General features: G+C 42.0%; 1 protein-coding gene across 2 annotated transcripts in view; it reads left to right on the forward strand.

The window, feature by feature from the left end:
* Positions 1-27,322, forward strand: part of zfpm2a (zinc finger protein, FOG family member 2a) — a 120,883-nt gene that overhangs the window by 37,952 nt on the left and 55,609 nt on the right. For both annotated transcript variants that reach the window (XM_063487774.1, XM_063487775.1), the window contains exons 3-4: positions 656-757; positions 18,811-18,935. In XM_063487774.1, coding sequence (XP_063343844.1) covers positions 656-757; positions 18,811-18,935 — 227 coding nt within the window. The remainder of the gene's footprint in view (positions 1-655; positions 758-18,810; positions 18,936-27,322) is intronic.

Raw genomic sequence — 27,322 nt, forward strand, 5'->3', positions numbered from 1 at the left:
ATTGGATTTATTTAGAGCACCACACTTGGGGCACCTACTAAGCTCTGATTTATGTGCCTATAAACTTTTGAGTACAAACTGTGCTTACCGTAGACATGCAAAAATAGATTTTCTTTTACAGTAAGTGCGTCTACAGTGAGAGCATCTACAGTCTTTTTTCTTTTTTTTGCAAAACAAGGTCTTTAAGCACTTACATCCTGGAGAGAGATACCCAAATATCCCTTAGCATGGTCTGTGTGAGCCTTGGGACTGTAAATCAGCCCCTACATCCTATAACACACATTCTAGCTCCCTCCACAATAGATCAAACGGTAATAAATAGCCACCTCTCTCCCACACATTGCTTTCCTTCCTGTTCCATTGGGCTTCCTCCTGTTCCTGCAAGCACTCATGGGAACTCCTTTTTACATAAAAGTGTGCAGCTGCATGTGGTGAATGCACTTTTACAAAATCATACACGGAAACACACACGTCACATTGTACACTTAACTGGTACAGGGAGAAGATGTTAAAAAACCAAAGTCTGTAAGACTGCATAATGCAATGATTCATTAAATTATGTGTCCGAACATTAAATTTGGAGAGAGTGCTGTTCACTTTGGGTCTTGTGTGCATTGTGGAACTTAAAGTGCTTTTTTCCCTCTTTTACTTACAGGAGAGGAAGATGGCAATCGAGAGGCAGGAGAGTCGGAGATGGATGGGCAGGGGGAGAAGAGCAGGCACGCTGCCATGGGGCCAGAGGAATGGGATGGTCCAAGTAAGAAAAGCATGAGTATTACTTTACAAGACAGGCTCTCGGGGGTCATTTGATAAAGTTATTGTTGAGTAACTGAAAGGCATGCGGTGTAGTTCGAGGGAAGGTGATAAAGGGGATAAAATATTATTGTTTCTAAAAATGATTGCCTTGTATAGTAACTATATAGCTACACAATCGTGTCAGAAGTCTGCTGCTCGCTTGAAATGTACGTGAAGCCACCATTCGGTTAACAGTAAATTAAATTGTCGACAACTGCTTCCTTAAAGACATTTTTTTTAAAGAACTGAATAATGCAATGCAGACGCAGCTTTTGAAGAGTTTACAACACATTTTTTTATCTTGTTTGCCCTTTTAGTAAAAGTAACTTCATCAAAATGATGGATAATACATTGAACAAGATAGTTGCACGGCAATTACTGCTCAGCAATAGCCTGCGCCCGCACTGCTGAACACACAAAATGTGATTCCTTTTAATGCATAAAATGACCTCAAGAATTTATTGCAGGTACATGCGTTTGGGGGAGAAAAAAAAGAAAAGAAAGAGAGAGCGGGAGAAAAAAGTGGATTTGGGCAAGTTGTGCTTGCTAGCTCGAAGCCCCCCGGGGTGTGTATTTTATACTGACAGTGAATCAGTGTTATCGCACCTATCAGATAATGCATTTATCATTAAATTTCACATTTGCATTTAAATCTGGGGAAGGAAATGAGCATTGCTGGCTAAAGATAAGAGCGCCGGGACGACAGTAATAAACCATCACTGTGATCAGTCAGGAGACAGGGCTGAGGGGGTCAGCTCAGAACTATGGGGGCCATGACAAAAAGAAGGCATCACATGCAGAGGAAAAAAAAGGCCCCCTTTTTTGGCAAGAAATGCTGAGCTTAAAAATACTGCTTTGAAAAGGAGGGATGGATGTAGCATGACTGGATGTATGACTGACTGTAATTATGCTTTCCCCCTTCTACTTAGCCATCAGAATGAGAATTAGAGGCTCAGAAACACACTGCTGGACAGGCAGCGGGGAGGGAGAGGAGGGGGACTTGAAGTAAACTTTCTCTTTGCATACAGCGAGGACAGCTGAACTGCAGGGGAAGTGATGTGAGACATGATGCCCATTTCATGTTTTGCTAAACCGCAGCATGAGTGGTTCCAACTTATCAGAGGACTTGGACACTTGTGGCCCAATCTCTGCTGTATTGCTGCCGGAAAAATGACACTTAGCACCTGACTGCACCCAACTTTAAGCAAACAAGCTTTTATATTGTAGCGTATTGTGTGCGCTTCGCAGCCAGGTCATCGGTTTATAATCATCTTGTTTTTGACATCTCTATGATACACCTACCAATTAATGAGCAACTAAGGCACCCGTGCCCCCCTCGTGTGTTTTCTCAATGGGCACCGCGGAGTAGACCGAAATTAATCTTGGCGCATAATAATGCCATTCACTCTTTCATCATGGCTGCCATGAAAGGTCATTTCCCTTTTTAATTTTTCCCATTGTGCTGGAAAAGTCAGATGGGCATGTTATAATTTGAATAAAGAGGGGGAATCAGACAATCAGATAGGGACATTCGAAATGACATGACTTCCTGTTGGAAGCGATTAAAAGCAAATTTATTTAGTTTGTAGACTGTCTCCCCTTTAATCTCTTTGTAAATGTTCAGATAGTTGAGCATTCAAAAGTTCTTTGTTATTCTTTGGCTTAAGTTTAAGCAGCTGTGATTATGATCACCAACAGATAATTTTTAATCACTGCGCGTGTGCATCTGAATAGGACGTGTAATGGCCATTACATAAAAAGAGAGTGAAGCCTTTTAATGAGGTGGGCTAACTCGGAACATGCCCACCTGCTTTGGTGATTCTATTGAAGCACCTCCATACCATTTCCCTTTTGCTGAGTAACAACAAAAGCCTTTACAATCTACATCCTGTAATTGAACTTTTTTCTTTCTTTTTTTTTTGTCCCTGCATTTCATCTCCACTTTAGTAACTCATGTCAAGTGCTGTCCACGATTGGCCCCTGTTCTCTGATTGTCTTTCTGTCTGGAACAGCAGAGAAGCGTACTGAATGACTCACTATTAATCTGATAGCTGGCTCTTCTCTGTTGTTCAGAGTGCTGGGTCTCTGATGTGGAACACCCAGCGAGTTCCCTTTCTCTCCCCTCATCTCTACAAGTATGTCCTTAAGCAAATCTGCACACTGATCTTCTGTCTCGTGTTCATTTCTCGTCACGGGTGTTTCGCAATCAGCCGCTGATTTGCCAGATAGCGTGTCATGCTATTCTATTCATTTTCATGGACTGCCTGTGATAGGAATCTGACTCCGTCTCTCTCGATTCTCTCCCGCTTGCTCTCCTCTAGGCTAATTGGGAATGGTGTGTGTTAGCTAGCTAACTCTGCTAATGAACTTGTTCTCATCCTTATCTAAATGCCTTCTCATGTAAACCACACCCCGCTTTGGAAAGTGAAGAAAATCCAGGGTTCGTTAAGAGTGCTGTAATTGTGTTCGCTGCAGTTTCAGCTCAAGTGTGTAGTCTGTGAGTGCATTTGTTAGGGTACGCTGTGGACCACTAAATTTAAGAATTAAAGCTAATATGTAGCTGAAGAAGCAGCACATACTCAGATACGGCACTGTATTGTCCACTGCTAATAGGATGTGGTTTGCCTTCACAGTTTATTATGCTGCCCAAATGCAAATAAATACAGTGTGCACATGCAGTGTGATGTGTGTGCTAACAAGTTTTATTGTATTTTATTTCTGTAGTGATACAGTGGAAAGCATTTCCATTGATCACAATCTTTTTGCAGATTGAAGCATGATGAATGCCATCTTTTGAACTGATCGTGATTGATTTTAGCATCTACAGGTGGATGCCCTCTGATTGTAACACGTTGATTAGTGACAAAATTAGCAAGAGTTTCAGACTTGTGCATTTTTCCCCCCAAATAACTGTATTGTTTGCCATAGTTTTGCAAATTCTAGCATTGTGCCAAATGATGCATAGCTTACTTTCCACTCGGAATAATTAGTGAAACTGCACAACAAGCTGTCAAAGTCTAAAAAAATCATCTCCACTGCAAAATTATGACATGGAGTTTTAAAAGGCTAAGAAAGACTTAGCAGCTGCTTAGATTTTGACCTTTTTCTTTAAAAAAATTGGCCCATAAACTGTCCCAGAGTGCAACATTATATCACTGGAATGCCTCAGAGAACTTTAGAAGCAGCATTAAACATGCTAGTGTTTTGAATTGAATTAAGCTGATCTACTGTAGCTGTCAGTTTGCAGCTAATGTCAACACCGAATTTCCCAAACTGATTAAACTGGATTTGAAGTAGATGTGACTTGCATACAGTGACATCAACATCTAAGATATCAGCCCTAAAACACACTTAAAATGAGCCACGCTGTAAAGAAGGAGATGCAGAAGGAGCAGATGAGTGTGACAGAGTGCTAACAGAAGTAATGTGATCACCTTGTCCACAAATCTCTTCTCTTGGCTTGTCCCTGACGGCCGGCATGGCCCAGCTTGCTCAGCTGCTGATGCCAGCTGGGCATCAGCCAGGGCAAGGCAGGGGTCAGCTGAAGGAGTGGCCATCTGAGAATCTACCTGACAGTGGGACACAGACAGAGCACAAGCGCACACACACACACACACACACATCACCCTGAAAAACGATATCCATTTATATCCACCCCCTTCTTTTCCCCTTTCAAGACATCAAACATGCACACGCTGAAAACGCAGCCTCACTCAGATGTAAAAAGTCTCGAGTCTCATTTTTGACTCCAGCCAACCTAGAACGGTCTGTGGCCAATCCATCTTCTTCCAGTCGCCAAAGGAAAAAAAAAAACAATAACCATTTCAGGTTTAATGCACATATGTCATGCTAGGAGAATTGGAGGACCAGATGGCCACGATACTGTGGCAGGTGCCTCAACAAATGTTTGCGATTGCCCGTGCTGCTATTTATATCGTGGTGAAACACAGACATGCAAATATTTGCAAAAGGACAGTGGGCCCTTTTTTGTTGGGAGACAAAGTGATCATGAAAATAAACAGATGGGATGAAACCTTTTGGGCATCAGTCACATGAACTTGGACATTCCCTTGGTTCATCTGAAGAAACTTAGTGGAAAAATTGACCAAAAAAAAAGATAAAATGAAGGTGAAGCGGTGACAGTTATATCTAGACCAGGGGTGTCCAACATAAGGCCCAGGGGCCACAATCGGCCTGGCAAAAACTCTGGCTCTGGATAAAGGGAAGGATAATTTTGGACTTTTACCAGTATATTTATAAATTTTACAACTTGTCATGCTGATAAAGATCTCACCTAGAGCCATTCATACTGTAGTAATAAAATAATAGATAATCAGTTAAATGGCAGAAAAGTACTACAGAAATATCTGTTTCTTAAGAACGTGTCCACAATAAAATCAATAATAAATATGGGACATTTTCTGTGGTTTACAAAAAAACCTTTCCTCCAATTACAGGACGGTCTGGAATACAAGCACGTTTATTTCGTACAGTTTAAGCCCAAAGAGTCGTTCTTCATTTACTAGAACGGCATTTCTTTATCGCGTTGAAAAACAGAAACATGTTGAACTGAGGAAAGTGTAGTAATTAGTCTTCTTTTTCTTATATTGACAAATTTAGGCATTAAGTCTTTACGCTAATAGAAAGGGGATTTTTTTACTTGCCGAGCCCACTTAAGGTCAAAGTGGGTCATATGTGGTGTGGACCACAGTGTGAAATGTTTGAGATTACTGAGCTCGGTGACCAGATCTTGGCATTATAGCTGCAGAATCCTTTCACCATTCAGTCCCAGCTGAACTGAAAGTAGGCACAAACTATGTAGCACTTAAAAGTACAGATCGACTAAGAAAAACAACTTTTAAATTCTTACACAGCAACAGTCCGTTTGAGCACAGTTCAATCAGGTCGCTCTCAGTAAACAAGGCATTTTCTAAGTCGACACCCAAGTCCATTATAAAGTCAGGGTGTCGTCAAGGAGGGAGGGGCGAGCCGAAATGAGGGAGAGAGACAAACGGAGCACCCAGATGCAGATTAGGCTGCAGAAGATGAGGGTGTAAAAGGGATTTAATGGTAGGATGGATTAGAGAAATCCTTGTAACAATGTTAAATAATTATGGTTCCAGCCGAGATCAAAGCGCCATTGATTGAACCCCTCAAGCCTTCAGCACACAGAGTCTTGGAAAGCAAAGATTGGTAAACTAGTGCTCAGACCACTCCGGCTGCTCCAGTTAAATTGGATTGGAAATATTAGGATATAGATGAATCCTTCAGGAGGCTTTCGCAAAGCTTTTGTCACCGGAAATGTAGCTTGGGAACGGTATGAAAGGTTTGATAGTGTACTGTCTCGACAGAATCATAAGACGAGGGTGTCGCAGCTGTCTCCACTGATACCTAAGCGTTTTAAGTAGACTTATAGACACACTTGACTGTTATATCAGCAAACTGAAAACTTTCAGCGCAGGCTTTCATTCAAGGTTTTTATTTATTTTATTTTTTTTACTTTTTTTTCTCTCTCTCCCCCCGCTTCTTCTTGTAATCAAGAAATTTGGACGTGCATCATGGCAATTCTCCCGCAGAAAAGGAAGGTTTTATCTCGCTCCTCCAGGGGTTTATTCAAAGTCTTCTGACAAGTCTCACAAAACATGAATGACACTGAGATTGCTGATACTGATGATGAAAGTCCATCATCAGCTTCTCTGTGAGTTCAGGGCCCTGAGTGATGTAAAATTAAATTGCAATCAAAGTGCTGTGTGTAAACATTTGTCCGCTTCTTCTTTTTTTTTTTTTTTTAACAAATACATTTATTTCTTAAGAGATTGTTGATGAAGGCTTTGTACTCTATGCATCACCTGTGCAAGGAGAAAACAGCCCACTTCCCCCCCAACCGCAACCGCCATCACCACCACGTACACACTCGCAAATGCACAATGTGTGATTATAGCGATGAAATATGCAACAAGAGATTAGACAAATCACTGTACTCCTGTGCTGCATCGACTCGATGCAAATTTAGTCACTGATCCGCTATACTAAGAGGCTTTATGGAGGAACTTCATGGCTGTTAGTTATATAATCTAAAATAGGACAAAAATGCAATCACTGTTCTTATCATGTGAGGGAGATGTCACTATATCCAGTTCTAGTTTTGTGTGGATACGTGGGAGAAGGCTTTAATAAGATCATTTACTTCCAAGCGTTTTGTCCACAAATCAGCTGCTTTTTGATTCCACTTCATGTGAAAAAGTCCAAATAAAATAAATCGTCACTAAATATGACAGTCCTAAAGGGCAGGTTGGTGTTGCTGTTTCTACCCTTCACCCTAGGGGGGACTCGACACCCCTGGCGTCTTTCTTTAGCTCTCTGAAAGTGTGTTTGTTCTGTAATGCTTACCCTCCCGGGCACCATAGCATTGCAGGTTTTTCTTTTTCTTTTCTTTTTTGCAAGAGCTCTCATTGTAATTGGCTGAATATTTGATGTGTGTATTTAGCATTAGCATGGAGACGCTGGTGCAAGTTGTGCCAGGGGATGTAACACTGGGTAAACTCTGGGTTGCTCAAGTGAAACTCGTTCAAATTGTGGAATTCGTCGTTTTCATTTGGCCTCTTTTTTTAACTTTTATTCGAGTGACTTTGGAGTTATTTCTTCATGCGTGAATTTTGCTTTGTGTGGAAAAAAAAATCTGGTCCCCGGTGCTTCAGATAGTGTGCCATTTCTTATGCGTGTGCAAACTTTTACTTTTGGTGTCCTCACAGATTTCTGCTTGGCCACAGGAGTTCAGTCAGTGCCATGGAAGCTGCATCCTACCCACCGCCCCCCAACCCCCCCCCTACTCTCACTGTCCCTGCTCTAACACACGGACTCATGTGCAGCATTCACACTGATAGGTGTTGATATCACAGCAGTAACACCGACTGTGAAGACCTCCTATTGGTGATGAACAGCTGGGCCCAGCATGGCCCACCGGTCACGCCAATTCCACCATCCTTGGTGTTTTTTTTGGTTTGGTTTTGTTTTTTTGTCTGTTTAAAGGTGGTGGTTGTGGTGGGGAGGGCTGGGGTGGGGCGCCGCTTGTCAAGTGAATTAAAATACCAAATAATAGTAATAATAATGATACTGAAAAGTTAATAAAAAATGGCATGTTCCTCCCTGATTGTGCGAGTGTTGTGGTATTCAATTATGCAATTTTCATTGGCATATTAATCATCTTTTCAACAAACAAGCCGCCGTTAATTAAAGCAAAGCATGGATAAAGACGTGTTGCCGGATCATCACTCCGTTTATCACCGCGCACAGACCCGCAGTTAAGTAAATTCAGGCTGTGAGATGAATTTCAATGGTCCCCCTGTTTCCCTGTTTCTTCCTCTCTGTTTTTCCTCTGTGTGTGTAGTTAGCCATTTATTTATGTGTTGGAGGCGGAGTTAGTGACGTTTCATGTCGTTGTGTGTGGGAAATTGATTTTTTTTTTTAAAGACAATCAGTTAACCACTAGTTGTGAATGAGTTTAATTGTTTAATGCAAGTCTCCAGTTAATGTCTCTTTCTCTTCTGTTCAGATTTCAATGTAAAATTCTCTTTGATTACGTCTGCCACTGCTCAGATTAGTTAAAGCGACTCAAAGTGAATGAATTTTGATTTTTCTTTTTATACTGTGTCCACACTGGGCGTATAGAGGAGTCCAGGGGAACTATGTGACATCTTGGCATACACAGGACAGCTCTGTCCATTCTTCTTGTCTCATTTTTCCTCTGGCTTTCTCTGCCGCCTCTGTGCCTTGCTCATTGGTGGGAGGGGATGGAGATTATTCAGGATCTAGTAAGATATGGGCTCCTCTCTAATCATAGCTCACTGCCTCCACTGTCATTCAGTCACTAAATAGAAGTGGGGAGAATGTCTTCGTGATGGGAGCAGCCAGACAGTCATGCAAGCGCTTGAGTTCCGCCAGGAGAAGAAGAAAAAAAAAGAAGTCGAAGCATCTGTAGACATGTCGCTTGTCCCTGTCCCTCATTGTGGAGCAACTTTATCAGTGCCAGCCGCTCACCCACTTGCTAAACTGGAGGGCCAGTCGCCTCTTAACTTAAACATAAGATCTTTGTGGTTTGAAGCACTCGGCTGCTCTGCGCCCAATGTGGATCTGAAAGGCAAACACGACTCCTGTGTCGCCGTCGCCCATCACAAAATCGCACCACATGGAAAAGTTGTTTGTGCTGTGCTAGCTCGAATCTAAATGCACTCAAACAGACTGTTGCACTGGAGCAAGATCCACCCCCCCCCTCCCGCCCCCCACCCCTCAAAAGGAAAAAAAAAAAGAGAGGTGATGGAGAGAGAAAGAGAGAGAGAGAGGGAGGGAGACAGAGAGGGAGAGAGATGGAGAAAGAGGAGGAGGAAGAGAGAGCGAGAGAGCGAGGGGGAGAGAAAAGTCAAAAACCTCCACATAACAATGCCGGAGAAAAATCAGAACATTTTCCACCGAAAGATGGGCCATTTCCAAATCCTTGTGCCCTATCAGACAAATTAAAGTAAATCAAGCATGAAATGAAGCAGAAGAGCCCGGAGATAAGGCTCCTTTAAGTCGTTTACAGATTAGGACAGAGAGAGAGAGAGAGAGGGAGAGAGAGAGAGAGGTGCATCTGGTCTCTGGCAGTGAAGGAGGCTAGTTTCTCATTTCACAATAGCAGCCTGTGTATAGGATTACTCTCCCCTGTCACCGACATGAGGAGCAGTGGGGGAATAGACGTCCACAAAATGTGTCTAAATATGTCCCCTCAGAAATATTTTTCCAAACCGAAGAAGAAAAAACAAAACAACAAACCTCTCAGTGTCGACCAGATGTGACATGTGATAAGCGGGCATGTTGCACAGGCGCTTCGACCCGGGCGTATCGCTCTGATTTGTTTATTTCAGTCGCCCCTTCACCTTTTCTTTTGCTCAAGTGGCTTCATCGCTGCGCGGCTTAAAAATTCAAATGTATTCAGGATTGGCTGAGCTACGTCACGTGACTGTACGGCTGTCAGCTCCTATGCGCATGTTAAGCACGCCTCGGATCAGGTCTTTGGGGAGGTGGGAAGAGAAGGATGTGGTGGTGGAGGTGGTGATGCGGGTGTTGGTGGGGGGGGGGGGGGACATTGAACAAATGATATTCACAAAATGTGATTTTGTTTTTAATATCGCTGTAAACTGGGTTGTTTAATATGTGCGTCGCACTTCTATTTTCTGTTTTACATCAGCAGATTAATTGCTGTTTTATTTTAGCATTCGCAAATAATCAAAACATAATTATGGAGCTAGTTGCTCATGGAGGAATGATATTTTACAGTGTTCACACAGACACAGGCAGACACACACACACACACACACACACACACTATAACACCTCATTCATGCATGCACACAAAATGCAAAGAGGAGCTACCCCTCCCCATACCCTTCTAACACACACATTCACACATACACACATCTCCACTCTCACTCACACACACACACACGCTCCCCTTCTGCACACCCACACGAGGCAAGGGTGCGCTGCTCTTTGATGCCGCCCGTCGAGCTCTCGCCGGATTTTGTTTCACTCCTTTCCGTGTAGCTTTTCTGGGAGTGATGAGAGGTGGGCTCGGCTCCGGCGCTCAGCCCGCTCCGAGAGAGACGAAACCCGGCCCCCGTCGCCGGGTAGCTGCTCTCCAAAGCCGCGACCTTGACCTTCCCGGCCCAAGTCTTAGGTTTAGCTCCTTTATCGCGCTATCTCCAGGCATTTAAAAATACTCCTGAAACTCAATGATTTAACCCGCTTTTACGCTGTTCACATCAAAACTGGATGAAAAAAAAAAAGCTTAATCCATCTTATCTGTTGACTGTCAAACTGCTCCGGCTAAAACCTACTCACAAAAGACAACTAGGTCACCCAGGAAAAAGAAAAAACTGAATTCCCTGTTACTCAGGGGAAGTTGCAGGCTGGTAATTGACTTGGGAGGAGATTCAGGAGTACTTTAAAAATAGTATCCTTGTCAATTAACTGCAGAATATCAAGAAGGTAGCAATGTTTACTTGTTTTCCTTGCTAACAAAAAAAGTTGTTAAAGTATTTTTTTACACGGCCATATTTTTGAAAGCAATCTCCACCTATAGTTATGGAAAAGTATAACTCTTTATGACACGGTTTGTGACAAGACTGAACCAACAGAACAGCATCTTTCTTCTGCTCCTAAAATCTTGTTATCCTTCTGTCTCGAGTGCGTGCATTCCCTATTCACATACAATCACTTACTCATCCGTCCTGACACACTCAGGTAGAGTAATGTCCTTTTGATGGTTCTGAAATTTTAAAGAAAAGCATTTAAAATAATCAGATTCCAGCATGAGTGGTGTGTGTCCTCTAGATGTTGTCGGCGATACGGCGATATCTCTGCGCGAGGACAGTCATTCTTTAAGTTTTCCCGTCTCGCTTTACATGCTATCAATAGAAATTGCACTGCTTCTCTAAAGATGGATGTCTCAGAGATTGTTGTCAGCCAGCCTCCTGCTAACTTCGCCTGGCTTTTGATGAGACGGCGTGCTTGACAGCTGGTATATTTCAATTGTTCAATGACACCAAACACCAGTCTCTGTGTTGATAATGTACTAGAGGACTGAAACTTTTGTGTGTGAGTGAGTGTGTGCACACATGCCGCTATACTTTTCTAAACTTTCCCTTTATCTTTGTTGTTTTAATTGCTCCAGTTTAAAAACAATATCAAAAATCATGAGTATGAAAAGACCCTTAGTCTTGGATCCCCACATAAACACTATGTCCGGTATCCCTAGGATTACTTCCACAACTTGCAATAAAGTGGCTACCTCCGTGGCTGAAAGCTCAACACACTTAATTTAAGTTCCAAACAGAGTGCATTTCCTCACTTGGCCACCAGAGGCCACCTCCAAAAGCGAACCAATCCCCCAGACTTTTTCTTAACTTTTTTATATTAAGACTTAAAGATATTTCTCTCAGTAAAAGAGACAAAACCATTTTCAGTACTAGGGGCCAACATAGGTGGATACAGCTGGCATCTGTTCTAAAAGCTTCACCTCAGTTATTTCGAGTCATCGAACTAGACTACTAGATACATTTTCATGCAATTTGAACACAAATGAATAACTGCACTAACCCTGTCCAAGAGGCCCGTGCTTCAGTTTTGCTGTGTGAAATTCTCACAAACAAAAGGCTATTTTGAATGTGACTTACTAACTAGCAGGTGTCTGTATCTGTGCCATACAGCTAGAAAGTCTACAGATGCCAATTGCTAACCAAGCTAACTCTATGTCCACTTTTTACATACAGTCTATGGTTACAGGTTACCATGGAGCCTGGAAATAGGGAAAAACTATTTGGGAAAACTGAACTAAACTAAATCCACCTTGAAGCAGCTGGCTAGGTTTTGCTCTGCTTTCCATCTTTATGACAAGCTATGCTAACTGGATGCTACCTGTAGCCATAAACTTGAGGTAGACTGAATGCAGTTGGTACTCATTTTACTTTTGGTACTACCACACCAAAGCTAGCGAATGAAAGCAAGTTTAATTTTCATATGATGTTTCCTTCCTTCCTACACTACAAAGGTAATATTAAATAACAATATCCTTAAGTAGTTTATGGTTTCCAAAGTGCATGGGTGTTTTAAGTGTATCCACGCTGGCTACACATAAAGCAGTAGCATGGTGCACTTGAAACACCCATCCACAATGCTACCTAAGCAATTCAGCGCAAATAAAAAAGCCTTTAAAAAACTGAAGTCAACAAAAAAATATATGATTTTAATTAATTGTATTTATTGAGCAACAGTAATTTGTAAAATGCTGAACAGGAATTGCATAGCACAAATATTTAATTGTATTTCAATTCATTATTTTCTTTCTATTGAGCAACTTTTTAAACTTATTCATTTAAAGAGCAATTGCAAACAGTAATAATAACACTGGAGGCTACAACCACATAATAATAGCCTACTAAACCATTAAAAATAACAGTAGTTCATTCATCTACTGAATTAGGCTGTCACTTAAGTCATTCACAGTGGTGGCATATGTGGTTCTGGCTTCAATCAGCGATTTTTACATTCAACCACATGTATGACTTTTAACCACCAATGTTAAACAATTCAACTAAACATTATTCAACGCAATTGGATTCTACCACAGGTACAGTTGAGAAATTGCATCTCGTTTTTAGCCAGCTGGCCACACTGCACATTTCTCTTAATTGTCCATTAACCTTGAATGACACCACGGCATGACATATGTTAGCCTTTAAAGCACAGAATGAAGATGACAATGGTCCCACTTCAAGTTAAACAGTGAAAAAAACACATGAAAATGACATGGTGACATGAAATACTTACCTTACTTACATGGACGCTTGCCTACTTCAGATTTCCCACATTCAAACAGGATGCTCATGTGCAGGGCAAAAATGACTGATCTGACTTGTTGCACATGTACAATTATTTGAGGTTTTTCGACTGTCCCTCTTTTTCAGCTGTTACTCGGTCTACCCTAAAAGGCAAAAACAGTAAGAAAGCAGATAAGATGCTCTCTTTATTTTAAACAAAACCTCTCCCCAGCCACACAATGTGTGCTAGCTGCCTCACCTTAAACATAATTATTTGGCACAGCCTAAATGTAAGTCAGGTTGGGTTTTAGAGCGGATATTGTAAAAAGCATAATGTGTGCAATCAGTCATCTTATCAGGAGACTGAGTTGAAACACCCATAATTACATCTGTCTTTTTAAAAAACGGTACTTCATGGGCATTGTTGCATGTATCAACAACTAGAGGCTCGGAGACTTCCATCCAAACGACCTCCACAGCCACCCCCTAGCCCCCTGCTCAGCCTGTGTGGAGTGTCACAGCTAAAATGCCCTAATCCCTTTGGCTTGTTTAACTCTTTCCCCTCAAGCCATCCACTGCCTGAAAACAAGCCTGACCTGAAGGGGTGAATCCCCCCTACTAAGCCCTCTCTCCTTCACCCCCTCCACACTCCCACCCCCCCTCCCGCTGTGGCCAAACTCATGTGGTTGCCTGGAAACTTGCTCCCCAGCAAACGCTCTCCCCGCTGCTCAAGGCCAAGCGCGGCCACATGTAGGCAGGGTTAGGGCGGGTTTGGGGAGGGCGGAGGGGCGGGGTGAGGACAGGGGAAGACGAGGTGGTGCTGCTGGTGGTGGGGGTCCGCAGTTGTGTTAACACAAGTGCCTTTTTCAAAGATAATAGTGTGGGCTCTGGGTTATAAATGATGCATTTTGCTCACTTGGACCTGATAATAGGGTTTGGGTAGGAGGGGGGAGAAAGTTCGTTGCTCTCTTATCAAAGCTCTGTGACATTTCTCCTTCAGCTGTAAAATTTCATATCACATATCTGCTTTAAAGATGTGGCACCTTTTGTTGAACTGATACACTGCGTTTCATTTCACCCCATATGCCGCTCTCATGGTATATTAATTTATAGCCCATTTGCTGGCTCTATAGCATGGCCTATCAGTGGAGATGACTTGGATTCAGTGGGACATCTGTGAATTGCCACGCACAGGTTATTGAACTTTGAACAGCAGCCATTTGTTTGCCTTGATTCAGAGGCACCGCTTGATATCAAGAAGGATCGCCTGCTGTGCGGCGCTCAAGCACAGTTTCCCCTCTTGTTTCGACTCTGTCGTTCCTTGTTTTTCCCACAACATCTGCCTTTACTGTTAATATACTCGCACTAACTGGATAAAGGTGAAGTAGACCACAGACTGGAATGGCTGTTTTAGTGCTGCGGGTAATTTCTTTTCCTCAAAGTAAGTTTGTTCTTTGAACTAGTTACAGAAGTTAAATTCACATGGAAAATACCTCGAGCGGATCCCGGTTCTTTAACAAATGTTAATATGCTTCAGCGAGATGATGATGATGTCATTTGTCATTTCTGACCATTAGCAGAGGCCCCACTCCGGGCCAGAAATTATATTAAGAAAATTCAGGTCTGGACGTCTTGTGCATTAATGGAAACATTTGTACTAAAATGCGAATCAGTCATTGAATTTTAAAGTATAGGGTGGACGAATATTTCAGTTGGAGCCTTGAATTACGGACAGATGACAAATTAAAGGAAAAAAACACTGGGTCACTAGCACAGCCGCAGTGATTCCTCAAGTCTTTTGAACTATCTGTAGCTCTTCTTAAGGGATGTTTAGTTATTTTAGTGTTTTCACAAAGAAAATCACAAACACTGTTGGTCCAGAATCCCCCTGTAAACCAGTCACCCATTTGACTGGTAACCTCTCCATCCTGCCCTGTAGATGTGTACATGACCATCATGGAAGTGTGTCAGAAATTCTTAAAAGTAATCATGAAAAACACAAAGTTGGATTGAATTTCAGATCCTCCTCCCTCCAAAGAGACAAGTGGGCCCAGATCACTCTAGGGAAATACTCCTGTAATTTGTAAGTCAAACCTGTTGTAATCTTGTAGAATTTCACAAGAAAGATTAATTTTAAACATGCAAAACTCACATAACAAATATCATATCAAATAAAATAAGCACTATGCAATCAAACATAGTATGAGGAAGTATTTATAAAGTGATATGCAAGAATTACATAGCCTACCCAAGACTGCAGTGGACAAACTAGTGGAAATCAGTGCACCCTAAACCTGTCACTATATCAGGTTATCATAGTCAGCAAATTTAAAGAAAATCAAAAATAATCATATCTGTATCTTTTTTTGTCAAATTGATTATAAACCAAATACAGATACACAGAAGGTATGAGACAATCCATACCCATAACTATACAAAACCACACAAAAAGAGTAATTTACAAATTTATCACATGTGCATTATTGATACAATATCAATATACGCAATCTTTCATATTCAGCGTAACACTTACTGCCAGTACATGCTTATCCTCACACCCCTAGCGCAGCCATATAAAACACAGCTTTCGTTTCGAATGTATTAACCTCTGTGAACGTCGTATAGCTGTAATAAAGATCTGTAACAAGCTAATACAGAATGTAATGCAAATGTGAAATTGTCAGGTGGTGGAATAAGATCATTTTCCCCAACATAATGGAGAAATAAAAAAAAGGGGAATTGCATGTTAAGGGATTGTTGAAAAGAGTTTCATTAGATCTAATAACATTATTCAAAAGTAGAAAGTGGCAGTTCACCTCTGTCTGTCAGTGGTCCACACCCATTTATTCTTCACATCATAGCAGGCTGGCATCCTGCCACTGAGAAACTCATTAGCATTCAGTCGTACACCGGAGATGGGAGAGAGGGAGACGAGGTTCCCCATTTCTTTGCACCGGAGCAGAAAAGAAAGACAGGACACACATGCACACATTAAAAAAAACAAAAAAAACAAACAGATGCCAGTGTGGAGCATCTTGGGTGCTATCTGAGGAAGATCTCTCCACACAAAGGGACATTCATTGGTCTGCCAAGTATCTGTGGAGTGCAGGAACAGACCCTAGAGTCTAGCGACAGATGATGATCTTATCGAGGGAGGGGTGGTGGTTGGGTGGGGGTGGTGGTGGTTGTGGATAAAGGTTGTGGTGAGGTTTTGGTTGGGGATTCGGAGGGGGGGGGGGGCTCTCGAGCCACATCACGAGCTCATGTTTTGCCAAGTGTGTGGCATTTGAGAATTGGATGATGAGGAAAACACTGAAGAGAGAGAACACAGGCGCTGGGTTTGTTAAATCTCCTAATAGCCCATTATGAGCTTTCCTCTTAGTTCAGTCTGCCGCTCGCAGTTTGACGGGTTAAACAGTGTGACTTCTGTATTTGTTCTAAATTTATTTGTAATGAGTATAGGTAATAGAGTTGGGATTTGGGGGCTCGTAAGAAATTGAATTATCACTGTGACATAAAGAGTTTATGCAACCGTAATTACAAAAGTTGTCAGCAGCTAGTAGTTGATGACAGAACACATCTGTCAATATAACTTATTTATTTATTTATTTTAGTTCATTTTCTTTTTTTTGCCTTGCAACATTCACAAACCTGTAAATGCCCATAGAGAACACACAGATAGCCCATGAAGGGGACTCATTATTCATCCATGGGTGTTTTTGTGGAGATCTTCCACTAGTATCTGCAACAGATGTGACAAGCCATCTGTGAGCCAAGGTCCTCAGGCAACATTTGGTGTGAGATGCACACAACTGGCACCTAAACATGGTGGACCACAAACCGCAAAAATTGAATCGTACCCTCTTTACCCCCCTCCTCTTTCTCACACCTAATGCTACCCGTTACCCCCTTTTTTTTCTTGTTTTCTTTTTACTCCAATCACCCCCCCCCCATCCATCCACCCAGAGAAGAGAAAGAGAAGGAGAAAGGAATCAGAGTTGTTGGCTGGGGATGGCTTGAGCTGTGTGTCAAGCGGGGCTAAACAGGAACTTGCATCCAAGCGGTTAAAGGCCGTGGGTCTTATCTGAGGACAAACAGAATGCATCAAGCGGTGGCTGTTGCTCTCAGTGATGACGACCAGCTGTGCACCAATGTTTAATTATTTCTCTGTAATGAGCTTACCCACCTTCCACTGCAGCACCAGGAGGACAGCATGCAACAGCAGGAACAAGGGAGGAGGGGGGGCAGAGGATACAGAGGGAGGGTGAGAATGAGATAATGTAGTCCAGATTATCTTGTTTTTATACGGTCAATTTCATAAGTATAAGTAAATGTCCAGGGCATCTGTTTCAATCTTATAACAGAGTGATTTTTTTCTGGGGAGTGATTTTTTTTTTTTTTAAATCAGAGGTAACGTTTAGCTTTTTAATGCCGCAGGTGCAACTGTTCTTGATGAATATATGATCGCCAAGGCATGATTTTGTAGTGGGCAGTAACACGAGCCCGATGTTTCAGTCATGTTTATGCATGCAAAGCTTCACATAAGCACACATTTCCATAGAGCCCTAACGGTGGAGCACAATAGCCGGCCACTGATACATGGTTGATATTTACAGAGTAGAACAGGGCTGAATAGGTCATTATACCACATACACATCGTAAAGTTCACTGATCATTTCAACCCATTCATCGTGAACCAAATGCCCCGAATACCTTTTAGCCTCATGTGTTAACAAACAGGTTATGAGACACAGTGTTAACAACACATGTAGAGTTCTGTTTGTATATTAATAACACGCATTATGATCACTCGTCCGGACACACTGGGGTATATTTACCATGTTTGCTTCATGCTGATGGCCCGAAGCTGACCCGAATTTGCACTTCCCAAAGGTCACCTCGGTCTTATTTAAAGAAGTTCTGAAACATGACTCACGCCTGATAAGAACATTATTTGAACTTCTCGTGTCCATGGAGACTATAAAACGAGACCAAATGTTGCTACAGATGTTTGAATCCAGCAGCACTTCTCAGAATTGTCAAGGCAACTAGTTAAGAGCTGCATACTTTCTCTTTGCAACACACACACACACTCAGAGAAACATCCTCCTCTGTAAACTATGTCACAGCCTGCCATGAGTTTTATCATAACTGTTTGATTAATCACCACGTCAAAAAGAGTACACTGAATCTAAGAGATAAGATAGCTGGGTGGGTGGGGGGGAATGAGTGCTGGTAGTACTAACAGTGCTATCCGTTTCCACTGTTAATTAACTGAAGATCTGCACAGCACTAACAAGGGTCCTGCCTTCCCGGAACAACAGAAATAGGGCTGACACTCGCTGCTCTCACCAGCCAGTAAGCCTGCACTGTCTCACAGAGATTATCTCTACACAAGACACCTTTCAAGTAGGGTTAGCACACCATGTGTCTGAGGAACACCATCAGATGGATGCTCGCTTGATTTGCTTATCCACTTTGAAGCTGCTTGGATTTTAACCTCCACTGTTTACTGTTTTTTTTTTTGAGGGAGTAAAAGGATTGCACATGTAGGTTTAAACCAAAATGAGAATGAATGAACATAGCTGTGACTTGATGTAGAACTTGTGCGCCATATAGAGCATTATGGCTGACTGCTTTGGCATCTGGTGTGTTTTTTCAGGAGAGCTGGACGCATTCCTTAAAGATGGTGAGCGTCGTATCCACAGCCGGCAGCAGCTCCCTTTGGGGACAACATGGGGACCCTTCGAGGGGAAGATTGAAATGAGCACTGACAACTCTACACTGGTAAGTTCTCGTTTGGCCAACTACTGTAAAACGTTAAACATTTAGCTGTAAAGCATCCTTAAAATATGAGCAGAACTCACTAAAATGATAGTCAGTCTATATTATAAAATAAAAGTATGATTTAAGAAGTGAAATGAAGATAAAGTGTCAAATAAATGTTAATTAAATGGGATCAGGCTCACTGTTCCAGAGTCCTAAAAGAAAACAGTGAGTCAGCTCTGCTCTCTATTCAAAATGTCAATGTCTCAACACTTCAGGGATCTTTGTGTGCTTTTGTTTAGAAGGGAAAGGGAACATTTCAATAATCAAAAAGTGATGCAACAAAGGCATTCTGGTACCTACGGTGAATTATAAACAAAACAGTCGTTGAAAGCGATAAAAACAAGACTGAGCTTCAGTACCACATTAAAGCTGTGCCAGTTGTCATCTGACAATCAAGATTTTTAGCTACCTACTAGATTTTGCTATACATTATAGAATAAGTTAAGGTCCAAGATTGAAGAAAGCATTTATTTAGTCAGGACGCAAAGTCAAGCTTAGCTGAAGTGGAGGCAGATTAGGTGATCTGCAAGCCGCTTTGCAACCACAGACAGTATAAAAGCTGGATGTAGCCACCCATTGGTTTCTCTGTTTTTGAAGCTTTGATTTATGATTGACATGTCATTAGCCAACGAGTGAGCAGTGGCTTTTTCTCCTTTTTGGAACATGGTTTATCCCAGATTTGCAGAATAGATGTAATTTTACCAAGAATGAGTGACTACAACCAACTATTTTCACTATAGTCATGCTGACTTAAATAATAATTGTATTTCATATCCAGATTTGGCTAAACAAATCTGTATGATATATTTTATAGGCTTACTGAGCCATTTAAAATGATGCATACTTTACAATGCATTATTGTTATTTTTGTAAAAATCCATTGGGGGCTCTATAGTAAACTAAAGTGACAATGGTTGTTATGCTACTTGTTTGCAGTAAAAGCCTGTTTTCTTATTGTTGAGTCATGTCATGATTAAACTTAGGTCACTAAATTTAGTCAAACCTTGCCCTTAGCAGCCATGGGGACATGATCACTAGAAAGTTTTACAGCTAAGCCCGTATTAATGGCATCTCCCCTGACATTCGAACCTACCGAGGTGACTCTTTTGGGATCCGACTGGCCCCCAACATAAGCCTTTGAAGTGCATCTGTTTTACCCCTTTAATCTGCATATTTTATGACAAAACATTTTAACTGGTGGATTTGGAGCTCAGTCCAGGCTTCAGTTGAGTGAAGTCACAGCCCATTATGTTTGATGTTACTCTGAACACAGCAGCTTTATATCTCTTGTTTCAGAGATCCCAGCAGAGGCTCGTGTTGACCTGCTGCTCTGGTGGAGGGACAAGCCCTCCGTGGGTTTGATATTCCATTCTGCATTTGGATTAATTAAGAAATTCCTATTAAAGTCAAAACCAGCCTTACATTCATCTTGTTTAAAAGGAGAAAAAAAACACAAGAATAAGTCCAGGAGGATTTCAGACTCAGAGGCCATGCCATCCATTCTCCCAGATTCCTTAAACGCATAACTTTATTAAATCATTTTCGGAACACTTTTGACTGCTTTCTAAGCTCCCCTCATGGTTTTGAAGTCATCAGTGGCTTTAAATAACTCAGGCCGTATTATAGCCATGAAATATGGCTTCTCTCAGGGTAAAGCCAGTTATCCTTGGGCGGAAAAGTGATTTGACAGAGTAACACCTCAAGTTGCCTTCCAAAGTAACACACTCCATATATTTCTCGATGAACTGCTGCATGAATTTCACTGAAAGGCATCCAAAATCAACCTTCAACTGTCCCTCAAATGACCCCCCTCCCGCCTCCAGACTCATCGAGTGACGTCATATAAAGCATCTTCTTGAATTGTTTGCTAGTTGAGGTTTTCCAGCAGTTAAAAACTTTACACATTCATCAGACTCGCTGCTGAACAAGATGCATAAACTGATTGTTGCTCTTGGCTAGAATGAGAAGTTCTTAACGAACTACCCTCTGAGGAATTCATCACTGCTGTACAGACGCTCCTTAGGTTGTTGTTTTTTTTTTTTTTAAGCGAGCAGGTGCTGGTCATCACCTGTAATAGGCTGTGGAGGGGTTACAGAATATGCCAAACCTCTATCGCAATTAAAAGCAGAGGAAGAAGCTCTTGCGCGTTGCCTTTAAGGATCTCATGTGTGTCTATTCTCATGGGAGCCCTTTCAATGCTTTTGCTATTTGCCCTCCTCCTCTGCTAAGTTTCATCTCTCAAATGGGGTACTGGCTGTTAGCAGCTTCTCACTATCTCTCATTAAAGGCTAGGTCAACCCAGCTGGCATGTTTTGTTTTACCAAGCCTCCTTTTAGGGTTCAGTGTAACTTTTTACTTTAGTTTTTCCTTTTTTTCTCTTTTTTCTTGGTTCAGAATGAGCCAGAAACTCAAAAATTGTAGTATTTTGCACTTCACAAGGGATTGGTCTCATTTACAGTACCCTAAGTTTATTTCTTTACTTTCAATTCAAGCTTCTACTTATCGAGCCGCTGCATTGTTAAACGAGCAGCCTCTGGAAACGTCCCTGCACGCAGGGCTGCATTTATCTCAGTTATTTCAGTAGGAGGCACGAGAGCTGTGCAAATCTTAAAACATCTAGACAGGATCAAATCTCTGATGCCTCACCTGGAGTGAGAAAAGTTGAAATAACAAATGTAAGTGTGAGGGGAGGGAGAAGAGAAAGGGGAGGGAGGGGGTAAAAGAGGCCGGCTAGTTTTGATGCATGTCAGGGTGGCCAGTGCTGCAAAGCAGGGTCAGAAGGGGGTAGAATGCGTTTGAGGTAGAAATAAAGCCTTATTGCTTCGTGGGTCTCTACCGCAGCTAGAAGCCACACTCAGTCATTCTCATGAAGTGTGACCTCCATACACTATTAAATCTCCTTTTACTCTCTTAGATTTTTCTGAAACCATAGAGGTGAATGAATTACCCGAAGGCAGTCAGGTATGTGGCAGGAGTGACACCTCTCTGATGCTTGAAACTCATGACCCGCTAGTGAGATATTGATAGAGCCGCTCTAAAATCAAACATATTTTATTCCATCATCCACACGCGTCACTTAAGGTATGACTTTTTAGAGGTCAAGCTATTTTTGTCGAGCCGCAGCGTACGGTGGGCTCGTAGGTCCGTGTCTCAATCCTTGGCACGACGCCCAGAGCGGGACTAAAGTGCAATGACTCCTTAAAGTGGCTTACAGTAAATAATGAAAATACAGTGAATATAAGATGTGTTTGCATTAATCTGGACAGAAAGATGAGCACTTTGGGCACATGAAGAGCCATTTAAGTGGGGCGTGGGGGGGTGTAATGGTCCCTCGTGGACGCACATGGGAACTGGCGCTGGAGCTGGCCGAGCTGCCTGTGCCTATGGCGTGGGAGTCTATGTGCGTTTGCCGGCTCGTGCACGACAGGCCTCAATAGCTGAGCAGAGTGATGGATGATGCTGAGGAAGAACAGCGAGTGGAGCGTTTCATGCAGTTGTCCAGGCACGCCAGGAAAGAGAGGTAGAAAGAAAGAATGAAAGGGGGAGCGAGAGAGAGAAAGAGAGTGAGTCAGAGGGAGAAATAGCAGGAAAAAACAGAAGGGAAAAAGCGTGACAGGAAATCTGGGCATCTGCAGGACAGAGATAGGGTCACATCTCGACCGTTTATCAAAGAGGAAAGCAGATTTCACAGCTGATGGGTCGGCCGTGGCAGGTTTGTAGACCCCAGGGGCTCAGCTTGGCATGAGGGACTGGAGTTGTAGTTATTGCTGTTGCAGACCTGTTAACACAATCACACTGCACTGTGTTAAACACTGTTAAATGTTTTCTTGTATCACTCTTAGATCACTTGCAGGCTGTATAAAGTTGAACCCAAATATAGAATCAGTTATTATTTTATTTGATATATTTTTTAAAATATCATATGGTTTTATTATGATGGTTAAACTGCACTGCAAGACAGATGATAGTCTGGCCTGTAAACTAAGCATCAGACAGGGCACTCTGCAAAGTAGAGGTGGGCGGATTGATCCAAATATCGATAGTACCGATACCAATGTTGGTACTGATATTGGATCGATCGATGCGCGATACGATCAATACTTTGTGTCTCTCCACTAAGTTCAGTATGCAGCTCACTGAATTGTGTTAAATACATTATGTATTTGGAAAAAAAAATATAAAGATATACCTCAAAAATGAGGTATGAAGAACGTCTGAATCCCATCTATTTCATTTCCATTTCAGAATGCATGAAAAGCTGAAAGGTGTGTTTTGTTGTGCTAAGTGAACATTGTGGAAATTCACAGTGATTTAGTGGTGATTGAAATGTGTTCAGAATTTGCAAATTGATGATGATTCATCTTATAAATCATGACACGCTGCTCTCCTCTGTCTTTTAGGTTAAAAGTATCCGTATTGGTATTGGTCTCGGAAATACTGGCCCTGTATTTGCTTGATATCAGATCGATACCAAAATTTGCACCATTGCAAAACAAGTGAAGGCAGAAGCGGAAGGGGTCAAACTGAGTAATGGACAAAAAGTAAAACAGGAGAAATAATCTAAAAAAGAATAAAGCACCCGAGAGTTGGCTCAGAGCTCCTGTTGTTAGCTGCTTTGCTCGCTCTGTTCCTCTTCCTCCTCCTCTCCTCCTCTCTCCTCTCTCTCTGACTGATGAAGCTGCCAGAGCGCCGTCTCATCCCTCACTTCTCTCACTGATCAATCAGACCATTAGACTCCAATTACAGCCCCAGCCCTGGTGCAGGTGAGCGACGAGCACATTCAGCCGCCTGCCGACAACGCCTCCACCCGGCTTTCTCACACTCTCCAAATTAACGCAAATTAATAGTGACACTCAGACATAAATGTCTGCAATCGGGGGGCTAAATTAACAGTCTGGGTCGAAGCTATTGAGTAGCAGGTGTCTTTAAAAGCGGTAATTACCTATGCTGGACAGAACCGGGAGGAGAAGGTGGCCCACGGTTTGCCTGGAGTAAGAGGCCTGGCCCCGGTGAGCCTGGCTTCCATTGTAGGTGTTAATAATTGATTGGGAGGCAGGCTATTAATGAGCAGCAGATTTAGAGCTCTGTTGTAAATGTGTGTTGATGAGGGTGTTGCCGCCTCTTGTACAATGCCATACCAATGCTAATTACTGGGGCTTAGTCAAGGTGCAACTGTAATGAGTCTGGATTCAATAGAATTCTGCTCTTTATGTGTTTTGAGGGCCTTTTAGTACAAATTACACAGTAATTAAAATGCATAAGACTCGCCTAATTAAAGTTTAAGATCTGTCGGGGAGTTTTTTCTTTTTTCTTTTTAATCTTGCTTTCTATCTTAATATTGTCGTATGCTAGTTCAATTTGCTGTGAGCTTAGGTTTATGATACAAACATATCTGCTACTGTAATCTCTGTTTCATACAAGGTCCTTAATACAAAGAGAACGATTTCAAAGACTGCAGGCAACAAGGACATTATAAAAGTCAATAAGCGCTACAGGCTAATTAAGCACAACAAGAATAGAGCCCGATGTTATAATATTACCCTTGAAACATACATCATTGGAATCATTCTGATACAGTGTTTCGTATGTATATCTACAATATCTGAGCCTCGGTGGAATTGTTCTTTTTAACCTCTAGATTAAAAGCACCTCAAGGAAACAGCTAGCATTGGAGAACTATTAAGTGCGAGCAAGACAACTTCTATTACTCTTTCTTTTGCCTTATTCTGTCATTTAGAGCTGTTAGAGGCACAAAATGAAGTCTTAATTAATTCTTTTATGTCCGCTGGTGTCAAGTCTCACACTGAATTGGGGTCAAAAATTATATTTTAGTTTTAAAAAGATTGTATGAGAACATAGCGTTTAATGCCTGTGCGCTTACACATGGCGCCATGTTTGAGTGCACTTGAGTGTGTGTGTGTGTGTTTAGGTCGTAGCGTTTGCGCGTTTGTGAATGTGCTGGTGTGTGGGAGGGCGCGTGCATGCGCCGGAGACTGCGCGCCACTTTTGGCTGTGAACAGAGAGCTTTAGCTTGTAACTACAGAAGAGCGAAAATGTCAAGATACTGTCCTAATTTTCACCTGGGACAGAGAGAGGCAGAGGCTGTCAACCGATGGAGTGTGATTATTGTGTAATTTAGTACAAGGGTAGGAATATGTGGCTGTGCAACCAAACAAAAAAAAAAAGAAGAAGCAAAAAAAAATGCTCCAGAAATTATTCAGCCCATCACTCAAGCCATTTATCTCACCCCTTTTGCCCACCCTCTCCCTCCAATATGTTTATTGTTAGCTACCCCTAAACTTTAACAAGTGGTGGTGGATTTTTCTGTTTCAGAAATTATATTTTTCTTCTTGTCATTGCTTCATTAATCAAGAGGAGGCATTCTGAAAAATGTTTTGTTTTGGAGGCTGCAATCTATTTTGTGTGTGTGTGTGTGTTGTAGTTAATCTGCGCCCGTGGCAGGTTTCCCCTCCGAAACGCAGCGCTAAGCAGCGGTATCGCAGGCCTATTGTTGTAGCCTCTGTCATAGCAAGGAGAGCCTGATGCAGGCCTGGGCTCGCCTGATAAGGAAAAGAGGATTCAACATGGCTGGAAAGGAGAATCAGTGGGACTTGAGAGTGGAGTACGGATGGGGCAGATGCGCTCGCACACACACGCATGCAGACGCACACACACACACATACGTGCAAAGTCCCACAAACATACAGAATGATGCACGCGTGTTCTACACACATACAGTCACACATGAGCCGACACACACACACGTACACAAACACACACATACAAATCATCACCATCATCACACTGGCACATGCCCAGGCAATTATTTACAGTAACATCCAATTACATATGCAAGAAGGCACCCCAGGATAGGACCTCTCTGTAGCTTAGCTGCTAAATCACATACACACATTCACACGCAGCCTCAGATATGCATGCACACAAACAAACAAACTATTAAAAAAATAATAAGAAAAAGAATCAGAAGTCATGTATGTTTGCATTTAAAGGTGGCCGGCACTTTCTATCTGAAAGTCACACTGTCTTGGATATGGTTTGTGAAACGGCCGACATTATCGGGACTAACAGGATTTGAATTTCTGTGTTGGACACACAAATAATTTTGGCACGGAGAATGTGGCTTCATCTAATGAAATAATGGGCCCAAATTTTAGGCGGAGAACCAATTTGTGATTGCATGCATCAATTATTTCTTGGGTTTAAACCAATATCAGGGCTGGGGTCTCTTCAGATGGGTAAAATGGTAATTATCTGGCCTGTTTTCCCTTGCTCAATGTCATCCATATATTTATCGATGGCATTATCAATGGTTTTCATGTTCTTACATGAAAAGGACCAAACATCCAAGCTCGTTCCATTGAAGTAGCTTTTTAAATCGGGGCTTTTTAACACAGATCAACATGACATTGATGTCTGCTTGTGAGTCAAATGCAGAATGCAGAATTGGTTGCAGGCAGTGGCAGAAAAAACACACAACCATTGTTTTTTGGTGTGGGTTTTTTCCTATTATTTATATGTTTCCAAGGCTCTACTTTCAAACTTTCTTTGTGCTTTGCTGGAACTCATTGCCGCCCACAGCTCCATGCATTAGCCGTGAAGCACTCAGTCAGTCAGCTAGTCAGAGCTATTATGGCCACAGCTGAGCTCCTCTGTTTGCGAGATAATACATGGTTGACTTGATCTACAAGTGAACCTGACATTTTGCTGTCTTTACATCACAACACAACTACCCAAACTGATATGGCAGGTCCCCTGATAAGCAGAGCAGGACTCAGTGATTTGCTTTGTGCTCGCTTTAATGGCTGCATGGCTCCCTCAAACATGCCAAGGATACTGCGACTTCCTCAAAACACAGATCAATTTGCATCATAATTTATTCCACTTTTGGTGGAGGTGCATTTCGACAAATATAGCACATCTGGTTTTGAAATGGTAAAAAGTCTTTTTTTGTCTGAATAGATTATTGCTTTGTTGGAGTTACCGCAGAAGCTGCTGGAATATGTTTTTCTCATATTCTTTAACTTCAATATCAGCTACCACCTCAGTTTGCAAATTAAGAGTGCCTTTATGTTACTACCACTGTTCCAGAGGGAAAAGTCATACTTTTTATTACACCACACAGTGGAGGCATCTGTTTTTAATAGTCTTACAAGTGGTATTACAGTACAGAAGTATTATTAGCATGTAATCTAATTTAGAAAATTAAGAAAAAATGATTCATTGGAAGTAATGCAGTTATATATGCTAGCAAAAACCTACTGTGTGGGCAGTGTTTGCCAGGCCCAGTGTGCTTTGCTTATGAATTAAAACACAGGCAAGTGTGT

This window comes from Pelmatolapia mariae, linkage group LG10_11, assembly GCF_036321145.2.
Source record: "Pelmatolapia mariae isolate MD_Pm_ZW linkage group LG10_11, Pm_UMD_F_2, whole genome shotgun sequence".
Lineage (NCBI taxonomy): Eukaryota > Metazoa > Chordata > Actinopteri > Cichliformes > Cichlidae > Pelmatolapia > Pelmatolapia mariae.